This window comes from Zalophus californianus, chromosome 12, assembly GCF_009762305.2.
Source record: "Zalophus californianus isolate mZalCal1 chromosome 12, mZalCal1.pri.v2, whole genome shotgun sequence".
In the NCBI taxonomy this organism is placed as follows: domain Eukaryota; kingdom Metazoa; phylum Chordata; class Mammalia; order Carnivora; family Otariidae; genus Zalophus; species Zalophus californianus.
In genome coordinates, this window is record NC_045606.1 from 104,335,321 (window position 1) to 104,360,942 (window position 25,622).

A 25,622-nucleotide genomic window follows, 5' to 3' on the forward strand; every position below is an offset into this window, starting at 1 on the left:
AGTGTGGTGACTAGATCCTTTGTTCCTCACCCATAGAGGATGGTTTTAACACTGAAGATGCAGACATTGTATCTCGAAAGCTGCGTAGGTGATTGTGGAAATTTGTGGAAAAAAAAATGCCTGTTACTCTCTCATAGCCAGCTGTCTTACCGTACAGGTCTGTGGGGGATTTGCCCCATGGGTAACCCCTTGTCCTGGGTCTTCCCGTGCTGTGTGACTGGGGCCGATTCTTTAGTCTCCTTTCCTTGTTTTCTTTATCTATAAAATGAGGGTATAGGGTTTATATGGGGTAACAAGATAACAAAAAGGTGTTCAGTGCATGAATGAAAAGATTTGTCGAATTATTTCTGGTTCTAAAAGGTGGTGTATAGACACAGGCATTTCTGTTTTAACTCCAGCAGGCATTCCTGTATATTCTGGTATTCCGCAAAGTAGCACACTACAAGTAGACATGGTTTTTGGATAAAGTTGTGTCCAAAACCTACAGAAATTTGTAACCAGCGTGCTTATAAATAGAGTAACAGCCCTAATAAGAATATTGGTGCATTTGCACCTGGTAGCATAATCTGATTATTTTCTCCTTCTAGATGTTATCCTTAAAAGACATTGGGTTCCCCAGAGCTAATATAATTCAGTGGTAGCCATCTTCATCAACCAAAACACACACACACACACACACACACACACACACACACACACACACACACACACACACACACACACACACACACACACACACACACACACACAGCGGGAAATTTCTTTAGCTTTTTGATTTGGTAAAGGTTTTGAATTTAATTGTGACATAATCTGCTCCTGATCACTTCAGAACATAAGCATGCTGACAAAAAAAATTTCAGACTGACAGGACTTCCATCTTTTACAAAGATAATTCTCTTAGTCACGATGATTTACTTGCATGCTCTCATCAGCCTTGTGTTTTTCATCTTTTCAGGTTTTGCAGTTTGATGAGTGTCAAATGGTCTCTCAGTGGTTTTGGTTTTAACTTTCCTAGTTAATGATGTTGGACATGTTTTCCTATTTCATGATAGGTTTTTCAAGGCAGGAGAAAGCATAGATGTTAACTATTATAGTTTCTTTTTTTAATGATTACTGAACAGGTCCAAAGAAATAAAGATCTCATATTGAGGTGGAAAACTGAGATCAGAAGTCTAGTGAGAGCCACCTCCTCTCGCAGAGCCTCCCACACTTAAAAGACCACACATTCCTTATATATTTGACTACATTCTCATTATTAATAAAAAGGGAAGCATAGCAAACTAAACAGGAAAATACCCAAACCCTGAAGTCTGGGGGAGATTTCCCAGTGATCTGCAGACTTTCCAGTGTTGTAGGAATAATGCATTGGCATGCCTATTTTTCTTTATCCCCAGTGAACTTGAAGATGACTTACTTGGAGAAGATTTGCTGTCTGGCAAAAAGGTAAGAAATTGAGGTCTTCCTGAAACCACCCTCCAGCTGCATCATTGTACTGAACATACAGGAATATATCTCATGAATGGGATGTGGTACTGGAAGTTTGGGTGCAGGTTACAGTGTTGTGAATTGAATTATCTTTTAAATGCACAGAGAGCTGACTGTTTAGTCTGTTAGTAAGTTCTCCAGTAGCTTCTACCTCAAGTGATCAGTCCTTTGATGCAGATATTTTAGTTCTCACTCAGACCGATGCACTCCAGCAGGTGTTGAGTTTGTGAAAGCAGTAACATAAAACCACCACTCACTCACGAAACTAACATTTGGAGGCTGATAGTTTGCCTTCCCTTTTTTAAAGTCTGGAGATAAGCTCAGGGATAGCTGTTCTCAGATGCAGCGCGCGTTCAGGTAAGTGAGGGCGCTAGCCTCAAACCTAACGTAGGTTTCTCTAAACCTTTTTGATGAAACAAAACTTTGCAGTAATTAACTCTGATTTGTGTGTATCTGTATATAATGTATGTGTATGTTTATATTACTCTACCAATAACATAAAACATACATTAAAAATAGAAATACAAATCCACAGATTAAAGTGAAATAGTGAATTTTTATTTTATTTATTAACGGTTTAAAAACACTTGCTGTTCTTACTAAATATCAAGGTACTTTTTTTATGCTTAGTTTTTTAAAGTCTTAAGATTGTGGTGGCTTCTTACCTTCCACAGTTATTGTACATAAGCTCATTATACTTTCAGGTGATAAGGTCACATCATTTGTCTGATTTATTAGACCTGATTATATTTTCCTTTTAATATCATTTATAATAAAGCTAATGAAGATCTTGTAGTGGGAGAAGTACCAGTGTTGCCATTTTCTTATAACTTACTCGGTTGCATTATTAGCTTTTTTGCTAACACATGAATTTGCTATAGGATTCTTTTGAAGCCACTTTCCTTTCTCTGTCTTGTTTCTTACTGGCCCTCAGGTGGCCTGGCTTCAGCCTGCCTCAGCCTTTCCTCCTTTAAGTGGCTCTCATCACCTGTAACTCTCAGTAAGAATTAATTTAGTTCCCTGTAGATCCACTTGATCTCATGTAAGTACGTGGGGAAACAGCAAAATACTGAAAGTGAAAACCCCCCCCTCAGCCTTTCCTTGTTTGAGGGGCTCACTCTCTGGCTTCAGGGTGCCCTGCATATGTCATGTGATTCGGGGTGCAGGGCTAGTCGTTCCTGTGTCATGGTCACAGGGGGAAAGTGGTACTGGTTTCTTTGTGACGCAAGTGATAATTGCTTTGCACATCCTTGAGAGCTCTCACTGTACTGGGAGTTCACTACTGTAATGTAAACACGTTTTTTTCCTTTGGAATTGTTTAAGATACTTTAGTGAAGAATACCAATTAGATGTTAAAATGTTTAAATGTAGTAAGATATTTCTTATGTAAGTTGGATTTCTGTCCTTGGGCAAGCCTGAGGCAGCATAGTTTGCCCTGTGTCTCTGTCAGGATGTCCCACCAGTCCTAGTAATTCCTTTTGGTGGACATTTGTCCCCATCTTGTGAAAGCTTCGGTCAGGTCTCTTACCAATAAAGATGGAAAAGCAGTTTGGTTTGGATAGTAATGCTGACTCTCCTGGGGAAGTAGTGTCACTCTCTCTTACTGGACTAGTGGGCTGGTGGGACTTGGCCTCGTTTCCCCTGGGACAGGAGCGCGTGAGGGCGGCAGCCTGCTGCCTCCGTCTCGGTGGCAGGGCCCTCACCCACCTTGGCCAGTTGGGACGTTTGTCTGCTTGGGAACAGTGTATATACCCCCCTCCTTTCCTCTTCTCTTCTTTCCTAACGCTGTACCTTGTAGGAATCAAAGAGCTCAGATACATCAAAAGAGAAATAATGAAAAAAACAGATCTAAGCCCTCATGACTGACATTTTGGCATATATCCTTATATTTTTTTCATATGTTTTATTTTTATTTATCTTTAAAAAATTTTTTTTTATTTACTTATTTGAGAGAGAGAATGAGAGAGAGAGAGAGCATGAGAAGGGGGGAGGGTCAGAGGGAGAAGCAGACTCCCCGCCGAGCAGGGAGCCCGATGTGGGACTCGATCCCGGGACTCCAGGATCATGACCTGAGCCGAAGGCAGTCGCCCAACCGACTGAGCCACCCAGGGGCCCCTTTTTCATATGTTTTAAAGTATAATTTAAATATTATACATAAAAAACACTGCTTTTTAATTCAGCATTGTATTATTGGCATTTTCCTGTTGTCATGAAATATTCTTTAGTTTTAAGATTTTATTTATTTGTCAGAGAGAGAGAGAGCGAGGACAAGCGGGGGGGGGGGCGGCAGGCAGAAGCAGAGGGAGAAGCAGACTCTCCGCCGAGCAGGGAGCCCGACGCGGGGCTCGATCCCAGGACCCTGGGATCATGACCTGAGCTGAAGGCAGACGCTTCGCGGAGTGAGCCACCCAGGCGCCCCTGATGAAATGTTCCTTAAGATATTTTATAATGGCTACGTAATATTTCAGTTTGTGTAATTATAGTATGCCTAGCCTTTCCTGTATTCACTGGGGTTGTATCCAGCGCATTGCTATGACTTATCTTTATATTTTTATTAAAAAAAAAATTTTTTTTTAAAGTGGGCTCCATGCCCAGCGTGGAGCCTGATGAGGGGCTTGAACGCATGTCCCTGAGATCAGGACCTGAGCTGAGATCAAGAATCAGACCCTTAACTGCCTGAGCCATCCAGGTCCCTGTGCTATAACTTTTTTTTTTTTTTAAAGAACTTTTTATGGAAAATTTTAAGCATCTATAAAAGAAGAGAGCAGAGTGACTGTCACCCTTATGCGTTTGTCACTCTGCTTCAGCAGCTTTCAGTTAAAGGCAGTTTTGCCTTATCTCTGCCCACTCACTCCTCTTCCTGAATTATTTTGAAGTGAATCTCAGACATTATGATGCTATTTTAGTGTACTAATACTAATGTTATTATGCTTTTGAAATTCTTTTCTTAGCAAATTTCCATGAAGGAGAACTTCTGGCCCAAGGGTGTAAACATTTAAGACTCTTGTCTCCTGTTGTCCAGTTGCTTTCCCGCAGTATTTTATCAGTTGAGCAGCAGGTGTATGAACAAGTCTTTCACCTTCCCAGTCCCCCAGGTTTGAGACCACTTCTCTTTTAAAAATCTTTGTTAGTGAGATAGATGAAAAATAATTTTTGGTTAGTTTACCTTGTATTTAATTGGTTTCTAGTGAGATTGAATATTTTGTCGGGTATTTGCTAGCTAATTTATTCTTACGGGTACTCTTGCCTGCCCACTGTCTTTCCCCCACTTGTGTCCCGCGAAATGTACGGAGCTGTAGCCTTGTCTGGAGAGAGGCTCCTGGGCTGGTGGGCCAGAGGGCCGCACAGCCACGCACTGAGTATAGTGGCATCATCAGACCAACAGGGGCAATCAAGGACACGGCCATCGGGGTCAAGAAGGGAGGTTGTTAGGATGAAATTTTTAAATACAGGTTAAAAATGAGAGGTTGCAAACTCAAGATGAAGCATGCTGGCATGACCCAGCCAGAGCCTTGAGAAATTGGGGGAAGCCTGAGGGGCTGGTTGCCTGCCAGCACGTGACCCCCTCTTCAGTTTCTCTGTTTGACTTCTGCAGCAGCTAGTGCCGGACAGGTGCTCTTGTGCTATGCCAATTCCAGATGTTCTAATAGATGGTCCATCTTCTGGGGAGTCCCGGAGAAGCATTCTTTTTCTTTCATACTCATCTCTCTCCCCAGGAGAGGAATGACCTCTCCCTCTGGTAAGGTTGGGAGAAAGGATTTTGCTAGCATTCATTGCTACTTTCTCTTCCTCTCTGGGGTTGTGCTTGCTCTACTTTACTGCAGACCACCCAGAACAGAATCCTCCCTAGTGACTCCACCCTTGCCTGAGGAAACCGTTCACTTCAGTTCTTTGGGATGTTGGTTGAAAATCAGTTTGTGTCTCAGAGATTGAGTCTAGCTCTCCATCTCTGCTTTATCAGCTAAGTGGGTATCTTGATCAGTTGCCTCCTGTGTATATTACTCATCACATTCAGAATCCCTCCGGGAAGTAACATACATTCCTTTCTGTTGGCTGATTTATTTATTTGCTCACTGATTTTTGACAAGTATTTAAAAATTTAACTAAAAAACTCAAGCAGCCTCTCATGAAATTTGGCTTTCTTTGAATTGTTAATTTTTAAAGATTTCCTGTGGTTTTATTTAATAAATTGGACAGCTAAATTTAGGCAGGCCTGGCTCATCTCCTCTGGTAGAGGACAGATTATGTGGGCAACTAAGCAAAACTTTATTTTGGCCCTCTTAAGAGGTCTGTTTCTTTTTCATACAGATGTGTTCTCCCTTCTTCAAGAAAACTACATGGTCTGTGTTAAGTTATGTTATTATTATTATTATTAGTTTTGGGGCTTGAACTCAGATCAAGACCTGAGCTGAGATCAAGAGTCGGATGCTTAACTGGCTGAGTCACCCAGGCACCCCATGTTATTTTATTTTTATCTTACACTGTCAGCCATTAAGTAGAGACCCTTGAGACCAGTAAGAACTAATAAGGTTCATATTTTTTGGCTTGTATCAAAAATACTATAATGAAGAATGAATAGATAAGTTTGAGAAACCTATTTTTATAAGCTATAAAATGCCAGGAAAAGACTGCTTGTTTGTTTCATTTTTAAGTAGAAAATCAAGTCTTTCTCTTTTTCCTTTTTCTATCTTTACTTTTTTCCTAATATGTGTGTGTACAAGGGGCCTCTTTTGGGGGGGGTGTGGTAATTTTTGTATACCATGAAAGAAATTTGAATAGGGGAGGAAAATGTGAAGGCCCCTCCTATGTAAGTGTGCAATACTGGTATATATTTAACTTAACAAAACCGGGAACTGTGGAAAGTTGAGCAGTTGACAAAATCACTAGACTTCCTCTGCCTACTGGTGTGATGAATGCACAGGCCTGTCGAGAGCAGGGGTGAGGGCCTGAGCTAGGCATGTTTATTTTCATGTGTCATCTCTATTAATAAACTCGTTTTGTTTTAGTCCCTTACCATTTCAATTTGGCAATCCACTTACCTAAAATATTCTTCCCTTTTTTTTTTTTTTTTTTTTTTTAAAGATTTTGTCTATTAGAGAGCACCACAAGATAGAGAGCATGAGCGGGAAGGAGGAGCAGAGGGCAGAGGGAGAAGCAGACTCCCCATTGGGCAGGGAACCTGATGTGGGGCTAGATCCCAAGGACCCTCGGATCATGACCTGAGCCGGAGGCAGATGCTTGATGGACTGAGCCACCTGGGCGCCACTAAAATCTGCTTATTTAGAAAATTCTACTTCTTTTGTTTAAAAAGTCTTCAGATTTTGGATACTAACAGTGTTAAAATTAGTCAAATCTTTTTTTTTTTTAAGTTTTTATTTTAATTCCTGTTAGTTAACATGTGGTGTAATGTTAGTTTCAGGTGTACAATGTAGTGATTCATCACTTCCTTACACCACCCAGTGCTCATCACAAGAAGTGCCCTCCTTAACCCCCATCACCCATCTCACCCATCCCCCACCCTCTCCCCCTCTGGTAAGTGTCAGTTTGTTCTCTAGAGTGAAGAGTCTGTTTCTTGATTTGCCTCTTATTTTTTTCATTTTTCTTACTCTGTTTCTTAAATTCCACATATGAGTGAAATCAAATTTAGTCAAATCTTAAGGATACCATTCTTTTTTTTGCGTACGGTAGGGAAGAATGTAGGATACTGCTAAAGGACTCTTCTTTTTCCTTTTTTGTTAGATTTAGAATAAATGTGATCATTAAGCCTGTTTCTATACTTATTACTTGACTCTGCATCTGAAAATTTGTCTGGGGTCACAAGTATACCATATGTGGAATTTCTCAATTGTCAACTGCTCATATCAAGTGAGATAGCTTACTGAATGGCACATGTTTTAATAACAAGGTTAGAAATAATACAGTCAACGTAATTTTGCACATTTGTAACAAGTCTGTGTGGAAGTGGCATGCATTAATTAGATTTCTTATTTTAATTAGAATCAGTCGGATTTGTCAGATGAAGAGCTGAATGATGATCTTTTACAGAGTGATAATGAGGATGAAGAAAATTTCAGGTATTCCTTATTAGCTCATTAAAAATTTTCTTTAAATTGTTAGTAACTAATTTATAATTATAATGGGATATAATTGATAATGTGATATATCTTCAACATGATTTTATTTTAAACAGGATATTAATACAGCTCTCTTATGTGGAAGCCATATATATTTTTGTATAAATAGGTATTGGTCTTGCATTTGATGACCTCTCTAAGTTCTGTTGAATGCAGGTTATGAAAACTCAGTAAAGGTATGTACTGCTCTTTTGAAGAATTCCTTTATTTGGATGGGGGCAGTGGCCTTAGGCTCTTATTACTGTTGGCTGCAGTTTGATGTTGCTGCTTTTGTTTTTACTTTAGACTTTTTATTTATACGTAATCGGTTTAGTGAATTGCCATTTTGGAAATTCCTTAGGACTGTACTTTATTTTTATGTTTTTAAGATTTTATTTATTTGAGAGAGAAAGACTGAGGAGTGGGGGTGAAGAGGCAGAAGGAGAAGCAGACTCCCTGCTGAGCAGGGAGCCCTACTTGGGGCTTGAGCCCAGGACCCTTGAGATCATGACCTGAGCCGAATGCGGACGCTTAACCGACTGAGCCACCCAGGCGCCTCTGGACTGTACTTTAGACTCGAGTTGACTATCTGAATGTAATTGAACATAGTTACTTTAGTCTTTTTCGTCTGTTTTAACAAAACGTTATGAACTGGGTAGTTCATAACAGAAATTTATTTGTCACAGTTCTAGGGGCTAGGAAGTCCAAGGTTAAGGCATCAGCACGGTCAGTTTCTACTTTCTAGTTCATAGATGGCACCCTCTTGCTATGTCTTCACGGGGTTGAAAGGTGAGGGAGCTCTCTGGGGCCCTCTCTGTAAAGGCACTAATTTACATCAATGGGACTCCAGCATTCTGACCTTTACAGTCATTTCCCAAAGGTCCCACCTCTGGGCACCATCACACTGGGTGTGTTATGGATTCAACAGGATGACTTTTGGGGGACACAAATATCCAGTTTGCAGCAATCATGAATGTCTTTTTGTTGTTGACTAGTAAGCTCCATTATAAGAGGAAGAGGTATTTAGTACACTCTGGTCGGTGGAGTAATTTTTTCAATGTTATGAGGAAACCTAAAGTGAAAATTCAAAGAGACCTCTCTCGGTTATAAATGAGGTTAATAAATATAAGCCATTTATTATTGAACAGATGTTCTAACTTAAAGTAATTTTTATGGATAGAAATACAGTTTTAAGTTAGTTTTTTCTCCCGGTTATTTGTTTCCCAGTTCCATTCTTTGACATCATTATTATATTTTGATCTTTTGAGTTAAGTTTGCCCTCAAAATAAGGCAATTTGGAGTTTTTAGCCAAGTAATGTCTTTAAATCTGTGTGGTGTATTCAGGTTTCTTGTTAGGATTAGATAACCTAATTGATATGTGTGCACTTAGGTTTTTCTGCAAAATCCTGCCCTGTAAGTGTTGTTATCTGGCAGTTTAGTGTTTGGCGTGTAGCTGTTGTGATTCAGTGGGTGGAATAAAAAAAAAAATTTTTTTTTTTTTTTTTTTTTGCGGTTTTAAAACCCTCTTTGGTATTTTACTCAGAAATTATAAACTAATTTTTTTGAAATTGGTGATTAGTACAAACTTTATTTATTTGAATATTGAAATGTCTTTTCACACATTTTTAATATTTTGATTTTTTTAAATAGGAGTTTATAATTTGCATCATAGATTTAAAAAGAACAGATTGTTCTAAAATTTGGTCTCTGATTTTCTGTTTATAGAGTAATACTCCTGTTTTTACTTTGGAATCTTGGAAAACAGATACCACCCTTTTCGTTCTGGAAGTTAGAATGAAATATAGTGTATTTGTTTTCAGTCCTGGAGTTTTGCCAGTCAGACTTGTTTCCCCATCTGGTTGATCTGATTCTTTTGGGCAAATAACCTGCATCTGATGATAGTGCAGGTGCTGTCTGCGTTAGGAGCATGGGGTGCAGGCTCAGTATGGCATGCATCTCTGCTCTCGGTCACCTGAGATGGAGTAATGTGCATTTATCAGTCATTGGAACAACTTTTCACCAGTCATGGTCTACGTCTTTGTAACAGTTATTTAGGTAGTGGTTTAATTTCGGGCTTGATTCTCATTGGGCACCTTTCTTTGTATTTTTGTTCTCTTTAGTTCTCAGGGTGTCACAATTAGTTTAAATACCACATCTGGCATGGTCACGTCATTTGAACTGTCTGACAACACTAATGAGCAATCCGGGGAACAGGAATCTGAGTATGAACAAGGAGAGGATGAACTTGTTTATCACAAATCCGACGGATCTGAATTGTATGCTCACGAGTACCCGGAAGAAGGACAGTATGAAGGCCACGATGCTGAGCTGACAGAGGACCACATGGAGTATGTGGAGGAGCCCGAGGAGGAGCAGCTGTACAATGATGAAGTGTTAGACATCGAGATCAATGAGCCTTTAGATGAATTCACAGTGAGTCTTTTCCTTTGTATGGCCGAAGATAACATGGCTGCCTGGGCATAGGTTTCTAGACTGATTTGAAATCTATTTCCCCTCCCTCGGGAGGGAGGGAAATTAGACCTTATTATCACTGTCTGCCAGTTTCTTTATCTGAGCTATGACAAAGTTTGTGTTGACAGCTTGTTTGGCTGGAGGTAATGCCCCTTTGTCATTCTGGAAGGCTGCACAGAATTGTGACCTTGAGGATTGCACCTTAAGGAAGAAAACAGCTTTGTGTGGTGGAGATACACTGTCAATTGTTAGAAGTACTTAATGCAGAGCTTTTATCCAGGCTTTAGACAAGATCTGATAAAGTCCTTCCAAGGTGAAAAGATTATTGACCTGCTAAAGACATCTTTAAGGTGCTAATATTCCAGAGTGATTGATGTCCTGTTCATTCATCCTTTTTTGTAACTGAGAACTGTCTAAACATGAATAAAGAGATTGGAGGTTAGTTTTGGAAATGTCACACATAATTTGTTATCTGTAATCAGGAAGCAAAGATTGTGCTGATTTCTGTTTCAGAAAGATGGTTTTGATAGGTAGCTATTTTTAAAGTTGAACTGTCAAGAAAGCAAAAGGTACTAGTGAAAGATTGCTCATCTGTCTTTCTGATTCATCATTAGAAGATACTTGTTTTTAAAATAAGCACTTAATGAAATTTGTGTGGGAAGGACGTGATATTCGGCCGTAGAATCTTAGGGTTTTCATGATACTATCGCTCCACTGAGGTGCATTGTCAGCTGGCCCGCCGGGGCTGGTTGGAGGCGTGCAGAGTTGGGGCTCTTAGCTTCGCCTTTAATCTCTTAATGTTTTTATTCAGAGGAAGCTTGCTTTTGAGAAAAAAATTCAAAGTCTGAATTTTGGTCATTGGTCATACGTACCTATAAATGGGAGTAATTTTGAAAGGGATCGTTTATGAGGAACCTTAGAATATTTAGTTCTAATCATAATTGTGTTTATCTCAGTAGTTATTTTTAAGATTTGATTCGTTTTGAATGTTTTCTCTTTAGTAGATACAGTAATGAAAAAATGTGTGTCGTTTTGGTAAGTAGAATCATGTAAAAGACATCATGGCTACTTGTTCATTTGATAATGGTAATGATTTGTTTTGGTAGTAAATCTTTCACTGGTGTGGACGGGTTCTCTTCTGGTTTACTGGTGTGTTTGTATACTATCTGAAAGTGGGATATTATAAATTTAAAATGTTTCTTAAAGATTAAGCCAAGATCTTTTAAAAATGTACCTAGTTATTCCCTGGTTAGAGCATTTTATTATTTCTCTCGTTCATTGATGGGTAAAAGAAGATGATTGGTTAATCGTATGTGGGTCCGTTTCCCTTGTAAGTTCATCAGTTCGGCACATCTTTACTGATGTCCGGGCACCAGGGGCACCAGTTTTGCTAAAACATGAGACATGAGGCATGGCCCCTGCCTTCTGTGGTGGAACAGATAAGTGTGGAAAGTGCTTGCTTGACAGCACTAGGGTGCCACATAGGATGTGTTTTCTCACTGTGGCCTTCTGGCCGAATTTGTTGAGGAGAGAATTCTCCCAAGTCAGGACTTTCCCTCTCTTGTGTTCCGTTGTCAAACTAGAGGTTACATTTAGGCTCCTGCTTGTATAAAATCCAACTTAGTTATCCGACATCTTGTGGTCTCAGAGTCCAGTATCAAAAAGAAAAACAGTGTGGCAGTTAGTATACTTACAGTACTTTTCCACATCAGAATGAATTTTTTTTTTCAGAATTAAAAAGTCTTAAAACAGTTTTTCTTAGAATTTCTGAAAGTGACCTGATATTTTCACAGGGAGCTGTAAACTTGAAAGGTGAGGCGAGTGTCCTGTGAGCCGTGTCCGCTCACCTCAGCACATTTAGCTTCATAGCTATGGCCACTCTTTTCTCTCTTCCCTGTTTCTTTCAGATTGTTGGTTTCTTCGTAGTTAGCACGGTGGTGGAGTGTGCCATTACCTTTTCTTTGGATGGAGGAGAGAGCTGGCCTTCATCTGGCACCCGGCTCCAGCTCCGGAGCTGGGGAGGCTCCCTGCCTTCGCAGGCTGCCCCTGGTGCACCATGAGGGAATTACTCATGAGTAGCCGACCAAGCGAACCAGTAGATTGCGTGCCTGTGTGTCCCAGTGGCATTTTAGTTTATCAGATGGTTTATTTCACTGTGTTTCATGTACTAGTTGGGAATTGTTAACTTGTCCTCGAAAGCTAGAATCCACCTGGGTGACATGCTGAGCGTGAGCACATTCTGTCAGTTGGGGCTCACTATTAAAATCCCATGGATGGATTTTGCATATAACTAAGAATGGAGTCATAAAGCCACTGAATTTTACAATCGGAAGGGACACTTCTGCATATGAAGAGGCTGAGGTCCACATTTAGAAGTTGGTAGTAGAACTCCATGTTCTTTCCTCTTGTACTCAAAACTAAGACCTTCCTTGGGTTTTGTGAATTTCGCCAGTCCTGTTCTTGAGAGTGAATTGGGATTTGATTAAAAAACTTGTACTTTTGTATTAAGAGGTGATCCCTTATTATTTGACAAAATGTGAGAAAATTGTTGGGTGATGTATACTTTTAAGCACAATCTTTTTGGGGTTTTAAAAATTACCGTAGACTGAGATTTCATAAAAGACTGTTCTGTAGAAACAGTTTCAGATGGGTAACTTATGTGAAGGGTAGCAGATTTTTGTTTCTTGGGAAGATCCAGTGGCATAGACTGTTCTCCATTGTGTATTAGCTGAAAATTTTGATTAGCATCGTCTGGCCTTGCGTGAAATCCGGCAGTTCTGCTGTCAGTGAATTGTGGGTAGTGATAGTTTCTCTCTTTGATGGCATGGTCCCTTCTGGAGAGTGAGGTACGGTGTGTTCCCATAGCCTTGAGAGACATTCGTGGGACCTACGGCCGTTTGTCCCCTGAGTACAGCTGGTTGCTTTGCGGTTGTAGGTGTGGCTTCTGTGTCCCCCACAGTTGCTTGCTCAGGTGCGTACGTGCTCACTCTTGGAGTCCGTCTTGTAGCCAAGCACTGCTCATTCCAGCCCGTGAGCGGGCTTGCTGCTCCTCCGCGTAGGGCCCACGTCCTTGTCACTTGATACGAGTATCTGTAGGAGCCCTTCCTTCTCTCCAAGTTGCTTCTAGCCACAGCTTGTCTGCTTCCTCCCATGCGCCCTTCAAGGGCTGTCTGCCTGCTGACAGGCCCCTTACATTTCATACAAACCGGGAATCACCCCTCTAATGCAAGGGGTGGGCTGATGGAGAAGCAAATTCTTAACAGGATTTGTAACACAGCTCCTGTGTTGAATTGAATGGCTTATACTTTTGTTGCCTTCTATTGCTGTAAAAATGGTGCACGTTGGGTGTGATTTCAGCTCCCTTCCTGCCGCTGAGCTGCACTATGCGAGCACATGCACATTCTTCTGAAGATTGCTTTTCCTTAGTGCTGATTGTAAGAAGAGCTATTTATCCGGGCGCTTGGGGGCTGAAGCAGAGCTGTGTCACTAACCTTAGCGATGGGGCCAGCATACTGCACTCTGTCCTCATTAACATAGGGGAGGCCACATTTGATGCGCGTGCTTCGTGCTTTCTGCTTCATCGGGTAATTGCCGTAGTCAAATTTGCTTAAAATAATGAAGCATGAGTCGTGAAGACGAAAAGTGCTTTCAAAAACCCAAAGCTATATGAGGAAGACTTATTTTCTCTTTAATGGCTGTTAGGATGAAGAATACTTGCAGGCTTGTGGGCAACAAGGGCTGCAAGAGCAGGAAGACTGTGTTGCTGAAGATGAATTAGATGAGATTACTGACCCCCAGGTTGCTCCTGAAACTGAAGAGGTATTTGTTCATCTTTTAAAAAGAGTCCAAAATTTTGGTGTTTTTTTTTTTTCTTCCAGATTTAAAATGAGCATTTTTTTTTTTTTTTTAGCATTAGTGAAAAGTTGATAACATCTCTTCTTTGTACTATGAGTGCAGTAAAAAGCCTGAGCTTTCTAGAGTGTTTGGGCAGTGAGTTCTGGTGAGCTGTGATTTCCACATAGCTGTTTGCCTTTTAAGTGTTAGAATGTCTTCAGGGTTTTATGGGGGCGTAGGTAGAAATCTTTAAAAAATGTGATGCACGTGTTAGTGCTTTGAAAGGAGTGCTGTAATCATTTTAAATTAGTTACTGTTCGTTAGTTATGACCATTATTACAAAAATACTTCCAGGTTCCTGTATTTAGATGCTGTCTTAGGTGTTAAAAGAAAGGAGGATGGTTGAGAAGCTTGGCCCCCTGTGACATAAGCCTGGAATTGAAGCTTGCCAGCAGAGGCTCTGATCCCTGCTTCAGGAGCTCATGGAGGGGCCCTCTGGTTGGGAGTGGGTCTCAGAGCCCATTAGGGAAAGTGGGTGGGAAGGCGTTGAGGCTTTGTGGAAGAGGTGACCTGTGGGCTGGTCTGCAAAATAGATGTCGTTTGGATGAATGGAGGTGGTACGAGGCATAGGGCTTAATAAATTCAGTTTTCCAACCTTAGAACTTGTCTGGTGGGCCAAGCATGTAAGCCATAAAATCATTCTATAGCTTTAGGATTTGTTGGTTTAAAAACTTTCTTCTTCCTTCCTTCCTTTCTTCCTTTCTTCTTTCTTTCTTTTTTTTTTTTTTTTTTTTAAAGATTTTTTACTTATTTGACAGACTGAGAGAGAGCACAAGTAGGCAGAGCGGCAGGGAGAGGGAGAAGCAGGCTTCCCGCTGAGCAGGGAGCCCGATGCAGGGCTCAATCCCAGGACCCTGGGACCACGACCGGACCACGACCCCAGCCGAAGGCAGACGCTTAACCAACTGAGCCACCCAGGCGCCCCTAAAAACTGTTTTTTCTTATTAATGTTTCTTTTCTCAGTTATTTTCCGTAATAACTTTTCCCCCTCTTTATTCCCAAAAGATCATGAAGAGTGGTATTTCAGTGGCTTAGGTCATCTGCTTTAGGTACTTATGCCAGTGCTTTAGAAACTCAGTATACAGAACATTTTATTTACTCTTACTTTCCCTAACAGTGCTGTGACAGAGTATGTGAGCGTGTACACTGTGTGCACTTTCCAGGACATATCCTTTCTCCTCCCTAACAAGCTAAATTTGATTTTTCTTTTTGTGCTTTCTGTCTCTTACTATTTGAAATAATTTGAAACTTAGAGAAAAGATAGAAGAATAGTATAGAAGAATAGTACAGAGAATTCTTTACCCAGATTCTCCAGTTGTAGAAGGAACCAGGACAAGGGACCAAGACAGAGCTGAAGAAGATGTTAAATTAGAGATAGTTCCCCTCGTCATGACTGCTCTGTGCCTGCGTCACAAACCACTGCCCCGAGCAGCTGCTGCCCCCAGCTTCAGGGAAACCAGAGCTGCGTGCAGGTTGCATCCTGTAGTGCTCTGCCTGCTCCAGGGCCTGGAGCACATCTAGGTCAGACCTGGGAGAGGCTGATTCAGGCAGGAGACATCCAAGAAAGAACCCTTAAGAAGCCATGAAAGGAGAGAAGGGGAAGGTACAGATGGGCCTTGCAGAGATCAGTCCCAGTGGTGAACAGCTGACAGGGAATCCTAGTCCATGTCCTGCTTATTTGTGGGATTTGGAGTTTGGAAAATTAATTTCATCGGTATTTGTCTAATTGATTCTTTCAGTATTTTAGGTAATAGTCTCTTTACCCTTTGATAATATTGGGTTTATAGGATACTTTAGAATGAGAAAAGGTCCAGTGCACTCTGGAGATACAAACTCTCTTTTTTGTGAAGCAGTCAAAGAAAAGCAGTGTTACCCTTGCCTGGGTGCCTTCTGGAAGTGCCCTCTGGGTCTGACTTAGAGATCTAGGTATTTCAGACCTTGAGTTCTGAACTGTATTCATTAAAATATTAAAGCACAAGTGGGTTATTATTTTAAAAAATGGTAATCTTGCCTTCCGTTATCAAGTATCTTCTGGAGAGAGAGCTGTCTTTGGAGGTGACATGGCTCCGGGGTGCACTTAGAGCCGAGGAAGGAGGCACGGTACACGGTGCGGTTCTCCAGACCACCTCATTCTAGGAGCTCTGAGTCCGTATTAGCATCGAAACGATGCAGCGAAGGACTCATTTCATTTGGAAAGCCTACTTGAGGTGACTCCTCTTAATTAATGCTCTTGCTTGGTTAGAACAAAGAAATCACTGTACTCGCCACAGATGAGAATGATATAATTATTAAAGATGCCCAGGGCCAGTTGTGCCTGTTGTCTTCACACGCGGTTTAAACAGGCTTCCTACGTTAGATGCTTTCTTCATGTAGAGGAGGAGTACTGAGAGAAGTGTAAAGAAATCTGTGCACTATTTAAAGTATTTACTTTCTAAATTGTGGTGCCATTTACAGTCAGTGATAGGCACAGATCTGAGGTGTACAGTTCATTGTTTGTTCAAGTTACCGCCCTTCCTCTGGTCAGAAGCAGTTCTGTGACCCCAGAATGTTCCCTCTTTCTTTCTCGTCAGTCCTGACTTCTCAGAGGTAGAAGGTGTTCTTATTTGTCACCTGATACTAGTCTTTCCTAATCATGTAGTATGTAATTATTACTGTTTTTTTTTTTTTTTTTTTTTTTGTTCAACATAATGTTTTTGAGACTTACCAAGTAGTTTTGTGTGTCAGCAGTTCACTCCATTTTAGGGTCATACCATTTGTGTTCGTTCTCCTGATAATAGATATTTGGGTGTCCCCTTTTTTTTTTTAATTAAAGATCTTTATTTATGGGACACCTGGTTGACTCATTCAGTTAAGCGTCTGCCTTTGGCTCTCAGGTCATGATCCCAAGGGTCCTGGAATCCTGTCCTGCGTCGGGCTCCCTGCTCAGGGGAGAGCCTGCTTCTCCCCCTGCCTACTGCTCTCCCTGCTTGTGCTCTCTCTCTCTCTCTCTCTCTCTGGCAAATAAATAAATAAAATATTTTTTAAAAAGATATTTGAGAGAGAGAGCACAAGCAGGAGCAGAGGCAGAGGGAGAAGCAGACTCCCCGCGGAGCAAGGAGCCTGACGTGGGGCTTGATCCCAGGACCCTGAGATCATGACCTGAGCTGAAGGCAGATGCTTAACTGACTGAGCCACCCAGGCGCCCGGGTTTCCTTTTTTTAAAAGGTCATGAATAATTTAACTATAAAGATTATTTTATATATCTTTTAATGGATGTATCTCTTTGTTTTCCTTGGTATTAACTACAAAAGGAATTACCGAGAGAGTAGAAGTTAATTCTATAAGAAACAACCAGAGTGGTTGTATCATTTTATATTCCCCGTAGTCCTGCCCGAGAATCTCCATTCTCCATCACTTGATAGTGTTAAGTCGTTTCCGTGTAGTCCTTTGACTTGGTGTGTCATTATGGTTTTAGTGTGTGTTCCTTTGATAACTAATGATATTGAGCACCATTCCATGTGCTGATTCCTCTTCTAGATCTTCTTTGTGTCCATTTTTAGTCTTTTTAAAAAAATGAGCGTTCTTTTTAATCTTTGTGCATATATGCTATACATAGTTTATATACACCACATAGAGAATATATATTGTCTGTATATGTTCTGCATAGAATATATATATATCTGTATCTACTGTTTGTATTCTAGATAAATTTTTTCAAGATTGATTGATTTATTTGAGAGAGACCACAAGAAGGAAAGGGAGAGAGAATCTGAAGCAGACTCCCCAGTGAGCACAGAATCCGACTGGGACCTGATCCCACAGTCGCAAGATTGTGACCTGATCTGAAACCAAGAGTCAGACGCTCAGTTGACTTAGCCACCCAGGTGCCCCTAGATAGACAGGTAGATGTTTATAGACAGATGGATGTTTATGTGTATAGTGAATATTTTCTCTGAGGCTATGGCTTATGTTTTAATTTTCTTAAAGGTGTATTTCATGAGCAGAAAATTTAACTTTGATGAAGACCAGGTAATTCTGTGACCCAAGAAATGTTTGCCTATCCCAGAGTTGCAAAGATATTAGCCTGTTTTCTTCTGGAAGCTTTGTAGTATTAGCTATTTGTAGTTTAGGTTTATGGTCTCTCTCTACTAATATATTTATGTGTTGTGTGTATGAGTTTCACTTCTTTCTGTATGTTTGTCTGATTGTTGCGCCATTATTTGTTGTAAAACTTTCCTTTCCCATTGAATTGCCTTAGTCCTTACGTTGGGACTTAATTGACCATTTAAGTTTGGGTCTTTTTCTGGAACCTCTTTTGTTCCCTTTCAATATTACACTGTCTTGATTACTGTGGCATGAAAGCAGGTAGTGTAAATCAATCAGTTTTGTCTTTCTTTTCAAGATTGTTTTGGCTCTTCTGGGTACTTTGAATTTCGATATAAATTCTGTAACTGATTTGCCAATATCTACTAAAAATCTGATGGGGATTTTGATAGAGAACACATTGTTATCTTTCCATCGAACTGGGGGAAAACTAATACCTTAATAATCATGTTGCCTGTTAATAAACACACTTTAATTCCTCATTTTCTACCTGTGCTTTTATTTCTTTGACCTCTTTGAAAGACTAGAAATACTGAAGGCATTCATTCTTACCTGGTTCTTGATGGTAGGGGAAGTGCTCAGTGTTTCATCAAGTAAGTAATAGGAGCTCACTGGAGGTTTGTGTTTGTTTGATCAGATTGAAGCTCTTTTCTCTATCTAGTTTGTTGAGTTTTTTTTTTTTTTTTTAAGTGAGAAATGGGTGTTGAATTTTTTCAATGCTTTTTCTGCATCTTTTGAGATACTCCTGTTGGCTTTTATCCTTTCTTTTATTAATGTGAATTAAACTGACTTTTTAAGAACTATTAACTATACTCCAGACTTCATTTCCCTTTAACAAGACATTTTTTATGTCTTCTTACTGTTCTGGGATCCAGTCCAGGGGCCCACACTGTTATGTCTCCCCTGGTCTGTGCCAGTTTGTCGGTCTTTGCCTGCGTTTCACAACCACACCGGGGTCTAGAGCTGCACTGGCCACGTATCCTGTAGAATGTCTTTCAGTCTGGGCTTGTCTGATACTTTCCTCATGATTACACTGGGGTTATGGGTTTTGGAATGTCACAGAGGTTCGGTGCCCTTCTCATCCATCATACCACTGGGTATAGAACCTCCTTGGCAATGTTCTTGATGATGTGGTCATATCCTGTTTGCCAGTTACAGGTAGTAGGTCTGTAAAGTGTGGTCTTTCCTTTTCTGTGCTCTGTTCCTTAGAAGCAAGTCCCTAGTAGTCTGCCCTTAAAGCAAGAGGAGAAGGACTGGACTTTCACCTCTGAAAGAGGGTTTGGGGGCAGGGGTGCTATCTACACGTATTTGGGATTTTTCTCTAAGATTGTTAAATTGATTTTTTGAATCTTATTTTTTTTTCCACTGCCATATCAAATTTATTATTCCAATGGCACTAATACAGCTGGAGGTGCTCACAGTGACACTGCACAAAGTTTCCTGCCTATTACATCCCTAGAAAAAGAATCCCAGGATTTTCCCTCCTGTGTGTTTTTGTCTTGCTTCTCCATGGTCCATGATGCCAGCTGAGGTTGTCAGTACAGTGAAACCAGACTGGCGGGACGGGAGCAGGTTATTCTGCCATTTTTCTAGATCTTTGAGTTGTACATCAGATCTGGGGCTGATCACTCCACACTTGTTTAACCTGCCCGTGAGGTTCACAACAATTTTCCCCTCTCTGTGATCATCAGTGATTTCAAATTCACCAGCGTAACCATGCTTCATCCTCACAGTGAGAAACTGGACGATGGCTTTGGAGCACGGCCTAATAAGAACCTGGCATTTGCCTCTCTTCTCAGCATTGTTTTTTTTCTCATTAAACTTTTGTTTTAATGGGTCTCAAAATTCTGTGACAGATTTTTGGTCAAGTTGTTTCCATTAAAAAGTACTAATTTTAAAAACTAATAACTTAAAACAGCCACACACACACAGAAATGCTCTTGAGAGCATCTGCCAGGACTTCGTGTGCACCATTATGGCGGCATGGAAAGATGCAGAGAGTGTGATTTTTTTTTTTTTTTTTTTTTTTTTGAATCTTAAATCAGCTTTGTGCTTCTGGCTAAACCTCACTTGGTTGTGATATATTTCCTTTTTATGTTTTGCTGGATTACATGTGCTTTTATTTTTTTTTTAAGGAATTTTGTGTCTGTATGAAGAATAATGGTCTGTAATTTTCTTAGAATTTTGTGCAATTTGATTGCTCCATCTTTCAAACTTGTAAATTTTCACTATTTTAAAAAAAAGATTTATTTATTTTGGAAAGAGAGAGAGCGGGGAGAGTGTGAGCAATCAGTGGGGAGGGGGCAGAGGGAGAAGGAGAGAGAGAATCTCAAGCAGATTCCCCGATGTGTGCGGAGCCTCACGCAGGGCTTAGTCTCAGGACCCTGAGATCATGACCTGGGCCGAAATCACGAGTCGGATGCTTAACAGACTGGGCCACCCAGGTGCCCCTAAATTTTCACTATCGGTAGAATTAATATTTGTATTTGATTTGTATTTCATGGTATAATAAAGAATTATTCTCTATTAAATATTCTGTAAGCATTAAAAATTTTGGGGAAGTTTTTTAAAACTGTTCTCTATACCCCCCCCCCCCCCCCCCCCCCCCCCCCGTTTCAGAGAACTACCTGTTTTTTTCCCCTTGGGTTTGGGAAAGAATATTGAATTTTCATTTAAAATGCTGAAATCATAGGTTCATTTCAGAATTATCTGGAGAACTTAAAAATATATGCAGGTCTGGGTCTTCCTTCCCCTTAGACTTTCTAATTCTTTATGTATACCTTTCACCCATGAACAACTCTGGGGTTAGGGGCACTGGTCCCCGCTCAGCTGAAATTCTGTGTGTAACTTTTAACTCCCCAGAACTTAACTACTAAGAGCTTACTGTTGACCAGGAGCTTTACTGATAACAGAAATAGTCAATTAACACCTATTTTGTATGTTATATGTATTATGTGCTGTATTCTTACAATAAAGTAAGGTAGAGGAAAGAAAATGCTATTAAGAAAATACATTTACAGTACTGTATTTACCCAAAAAAAATCACATATAAGTGGACCTGTGCATTTCCAACCTGTGTTGTTCAAGGGTCCAACTGTATGTGATAAGATTTTGATAGAGTTGTCTGTTTTTAAGGAACTTTCATGATGGTTTTCATGTGTACCCTCTGTTAAGAATTACAATTACATCTTTCAAGTTTTCAAGATAAGTAGTTAAAAATCAAGGCTTTGAGTATTTTTGGCAAAGCCTAATAATGAGATCACAGATATACACACATATTTAACTTCTTACAAAATAGAATCTTAGGATAATTTGATTTTTATGTCACTGACACTGCCCTTCATTGGAGCTTTACTTGTGAATAGAATACTAACTAGTACTTGTTAAAAACTGTGGCGAAAGTCAGCAATTTGGCAGATAGGTTATTTGATTCTGTAAATCATATGGTCAAAAGAGATGCCTTTTTTTTTTTTTTTTTTTTTTGAGCCCAGTGTTTAGTAATCAGTGCCTGGAGGCATGAGTCTAGCTCAGTGAAGGTTGTCAAGTAGTAGGCTGTAGTTGATGCAAGTGAGGCCGGGCCCTGCTTTGGTGTGAGTTCTGGGCTTGTGTAGTCCTTTGTGTAGTTCAAGGCTTAACTGGACTCTGAGACTTAGACCAGAAGCTTGCATTCCAGGAATTGAATTGCTCAAAAAACTACTTTATGCTGTCCTTTTGCAGTCCTGCCTTCCCTCCATTTCTCATCACTGGCAACCAGTATTATGTTTTCTCTTGGAGAACATCCTGTGAATGGACTCTTGGCAGTGTATTGTGATTGACTTCTCCCATCCCACGTGGCTTTTGCGATTTCACCCCGTGTGTGTATCAGTAGTTCATTCTTTGTTATTGCTCATCAGCATTGGATGGATCCAGTTTATGTATCCGTTCACTTACTGTTGATCCAGTTTTGGTGATCCAAAAGAGAGCATTAAATATTTTCCTACAGGTTTTTTACATGAACATAAATGATCATTTCTCTTGGGTAAATATCTAGGAATGCGATTGCTGGGTCATAGACTGGATTTGTCTGTCTCTGGTGGGTTGTAGTATTTGTTTCAAAGAAACAATTTTCAACTCATCCTTGTCCTCTTTAGATATCTTAAATGGAGATTTGGATGCAAAATAAGCTTTATTAATTTCAGTCTTTCATGTTTCATGTTAAAACTTGCTTGGAAAGTCTTTGAACTGAAATTATTGTTAATGGTTGAATTAGAAATGACCGTTGTAGGAAGTAGAATCTTTGCTTTATTGGTAGCCATTTCTTTTCTTCCTCTGTGGTCTTGCTACTCAAACTTGTGGTCTCTGGACCAGCGTGTTAGGTTCACCGGGGGCTTGTTAGAAATGCTGAGTCTCAGGCCCTACCATGGACCTGTAGAATCACAATCTGTATTTTAACAGGATTCCCAGTGATGGGTATGAACATTAAATTTGAGAAGCACTGCTCTGGAGCATTATGGAAGTGGGGGAAGAATACTTTGTAAAGGAGTTTACCTTTGAGTGTAGTACAGCATGAACCTAGCTGGGTCCATCATCATATGTTACTCGTTTTGGTTTCAGATATTCAGTAAGACAGAAATAATGATCTCAAACCAACAAAATGCCAAGACTTTGGTACTGTAAAATTCTGTGGTAGCCTAAATGTCAGAATACTGAAAGGCGGTGGTATCACAGTCATTAGCTTAAAATCTAGTTTACATTCATCATTTTATCTTCAGGCATTTGAACCCCTGAAGATGTGAGAGACTTGAAGTGTTTAAAGCAATGAGTATGTGCATTTGTAGTTGATCTTTTTGCACAGAAAATGTTGGGAAAAGAATACAAAACAGTTGTATCTTTGGTTTATGTTAAATTTTTTCTTGTGCATTTTCTAATAAAGTAGTTCATCTTTGTTTCTCTAAAGAGTAAAGGACATTTAAAATTATGAATCACGAGAACAAAGGGGCAAATTCTGTTTTCTTTACGTGTACAAAAAGTATTTAAATGAACTTGGCGCTCGTACGTCCCTATCTTATCTCACAGGAGGCCACTAAGACCTAGTACCAGGGGAAAAGTGGTCAGTATCAAAGGGAACATCAAGGGTAAAGTAGGAACTGTTGATGAAGAAATTACTTTTAGTTGGGACTGGATTAGGCAATATTTTTGTAGGAATGCTGACATAAAATAAAAGGTAAAAGCTGGTTTTAGTGTGACTGAAAAAGAACAGTTTTGCTGTTGCAGTATTCTTAGCCAGAGGCAGCGATGGCATGAACTCTGGACAGTGGAATAAAGGAGAGGTAAGAGTGAGTGAGGAAAGATTTTGGAGTCTGAAGAAACCAGCCAACCTGACAGCGGGTTTGGAGTGTGTGTCTAGAATAAAAATCATGGTGGACGAGGTCAGGAGTTTCTGGAAATGTTGGGCGTGTGTGTGACAGGAAGGAGTATGCTCTCATTGAGTATACGTTACATAACTCATGGAACTCCAGTGTTAGTTTAATGAATATATTGAATTTTGCTGGAATCTGGATCAGACTTGAGGCCAGCAGGGCCTTTTTGGGTGGAATTCATGTTTCTTGGGCCCCCTGGCTGGCTCAGTTGGTGGAGCATATGACTCTTGATCTCGAGGTGATAAGTTTGAGCCCTAAGTTGGGCATGGAGCCTACTTAAAAAACTTTTTTTAAAAATAGGAAAAAAAAAATCATGTTTCCTCTCTCAGAAGTATAAGTAACAACAGTATATATTGTATATTGATTACAAGCAGGAATTGAACTTTTTCTAACTTTTTTTTAACGTTTGAGATTATTTGTTCCTGGAATCAGTTTAGTGTTTTACATGGCCTTGTCATGGAACATTTTACAGTATCCTTACATCTTAAATATAAAGAACCTTTATATATATATATATATATGATTTTATATATGTATATATAAAATCATGCTTCACTATTTAAATCAAAAGAATGTGAACTCAGTCTCCTTCCCTTTTTGTTTTGTCTGCGTTGTAGGGAGGTATGGAAACTTTGGAACTACAGAAGGACATAAAAGAAGAATCAGATGAAGAAGATGATGATGATGAAGAATCTGGACGATTACGTTTCAAAACTGAAAGGAAAGAAGGAACAATTATTAGGCTCTCAGATGTAACTAGAGAGAGAAGGAACATTCCAGAAACTTTGGGTAACTTTTTTTTGCCTGTCTCGCATCCTTCTTCACTCCCATTTCAACTTCCTCCATAGTGCTATTATGATGAATCAAATAGGTAGAAACAGTTCTACTTCATAGATTATTGTGCATGCCATCTAGAGAGTGGATGGTCTCTGTGAAGTTAGAGCTGAGTTACGGTGCTGTAAAAGTAATTCCATAAATTCTATAAAGATGACTGTCTTCTGGATTAAAAATGTTTGAATAAAATATTTGATTGCTTATTTTTTTAATAGCTTTTTCTTTTGGAGTTGATGGCCTGGACCTACCCTCATGCCTACCATGCAGGTCTTGGCTGGCTCTGGGAAGGTGGTGTGGGGATGGTGCAGGGCCATTTGATCCCTCTGGAGGGCTGATTCTGGACCAGACTATTTGTATTTTGTACCTGAGTGTCATTATAACCATCTTTTATCTGTTTCCTTTTTCTCGATGTCATTTCCTCTCCATGTTTTATGAGATAAGGTGACTTGTTTATAGACATAATCAACTGAACATCATTCTGAGCAAACCCTGCTTTTAAAGATCTACAGCAGGTTGTTGCTGATCAGCAGAGAGCCTTTTTCACAATTCACCCTACCCTACCCCTAGTGGTTTCTTTTTTCCAGTGTCCATTGCAAAGCATAAAGCGGTGGTTCTCAAATTTGAGTGAGCAACAGAATCACCTAGAAGGCTTGTTAAAACAGATTCCTGGACCCACTCCCAGCTCTTCTGATTTAGTAGGTTTAGGGTGGTACCCAAGGAAGTTGCATTTCTGATGAGTTACCAGGTGATGCTGCTCCTCTTCTCTGGAACCTGTACCTTAAGAACCACGGGGGCTATTGTACTGTATTCTAAGGAAGAGGGGGGTGGGGGGGGTGAGAGGACAAGGTTTATCCGCTTTCGGGTCTTGGTCAAAATAAAAATCAAGAAACTACCCATCAGGCACTACATTTACTACTTCTTAAACCATTATTTTGGCCCTTTTCATTTGGAAACATGAGCACGGATCTGTAAGTGGCAGATGTGAATTCTTCCTGAGGACGCCAAGCTCCCAGTGTGTACAAATTGACAGTAGTGAGCCAGTCTTACTTACCATGTTACTTTACTAAGTGAGATTTGTGGAGAGATTGTTAGACTCTTGGCGGTCTACTTCTTTGCCCTCTGATTTCCTCCTCCTCTAGCTTTTGACCCAAGAATTCCCTGGACTTTTCAACCAAGTTATGCTGTAAAGTTGCCAGTTGGTCTGAAGCAGGACAACATGTTTCTAAGAAAGAGGATCTGAAGTTGGCCTTGGGAAAACAGGAGCAGGGGAGAAAACAAAAATGTATCTTTCGGCAGGAGGAATTGTTAACATTACATACTGGAGCAGACCTCTCAGGCTTGC

General features: G+C 40.1%; 2 protein-coding genes across 13 annotated transcripts in view; one reads left to right on the plus strand and one right to left on the minus strand.

The window, feature by feature from the left end:
• The window catches only part of RBM33 (RNA binding motif protein 33), a 127,500-nt gene that overhangs the window by 25,265 nt on the left and 76,613 nt on the right, over positions 1–25,622 (plus strand). For 10 of the 12 annotated variants that reach the window (XM_027573023.2, XM_027573024.2, XM_027573021.2 and 7 more), the window contains exons 3-7: positions 1,395–1,443; positions 7,483–7,559; positions 9,719–10,031; positions 13,773–13,889; positions 24,064–24,235. In XM_027573023.2, coding sequence (XP_027428824.1) covers positions 1,395–1,443; positions 7,483–7,559; positions 9,719–10,031; positions 13,773–13,889; positions 24,064–24,235 — 728 coding nt within the window. The remainder of the gene's footprint in view (positions 1–1,394; positions 1,444–7,482; positions 7,560–9,718; positions 10,032–13,772; positions 13,890–24,063; positions 24,236–25,622) is intronic. The other 2 variants (XM_027573025.2, XM_027573032.2) reach the window with 1 other exon arrangement.
• On the minus strand, positions 19,503–20,838 carry LOC118356154 (40S ribosomal protein S15a-like). The gene is made up of 3 exons (XM_035723389.1): positions 20,835–20,838; positions 19,978–20,006; positions 19,503–19,859 (listed from the first exon to the last, which is right to left on the minus strand). Exons 1-3 carry the CDS (start codon positions 20,836–20,838, stop codon positions 19,503–19,505), a joined length of 390 nt encoding a protein of 129 aa, XP_035579282.1.

Bases quoted from the DNA above. Each gene is read 5' to 3' on its own strand.
- LOC118356154 (XM_035723389.1), bottom strand. The intron at 19,860-19,977 runs GTGTGTGTGTGG...AAGTTTAATGAG, and splicing joins ATGCTCTCAAGAGCATTTCT to AAAAAAAACAATGCTGAGAA.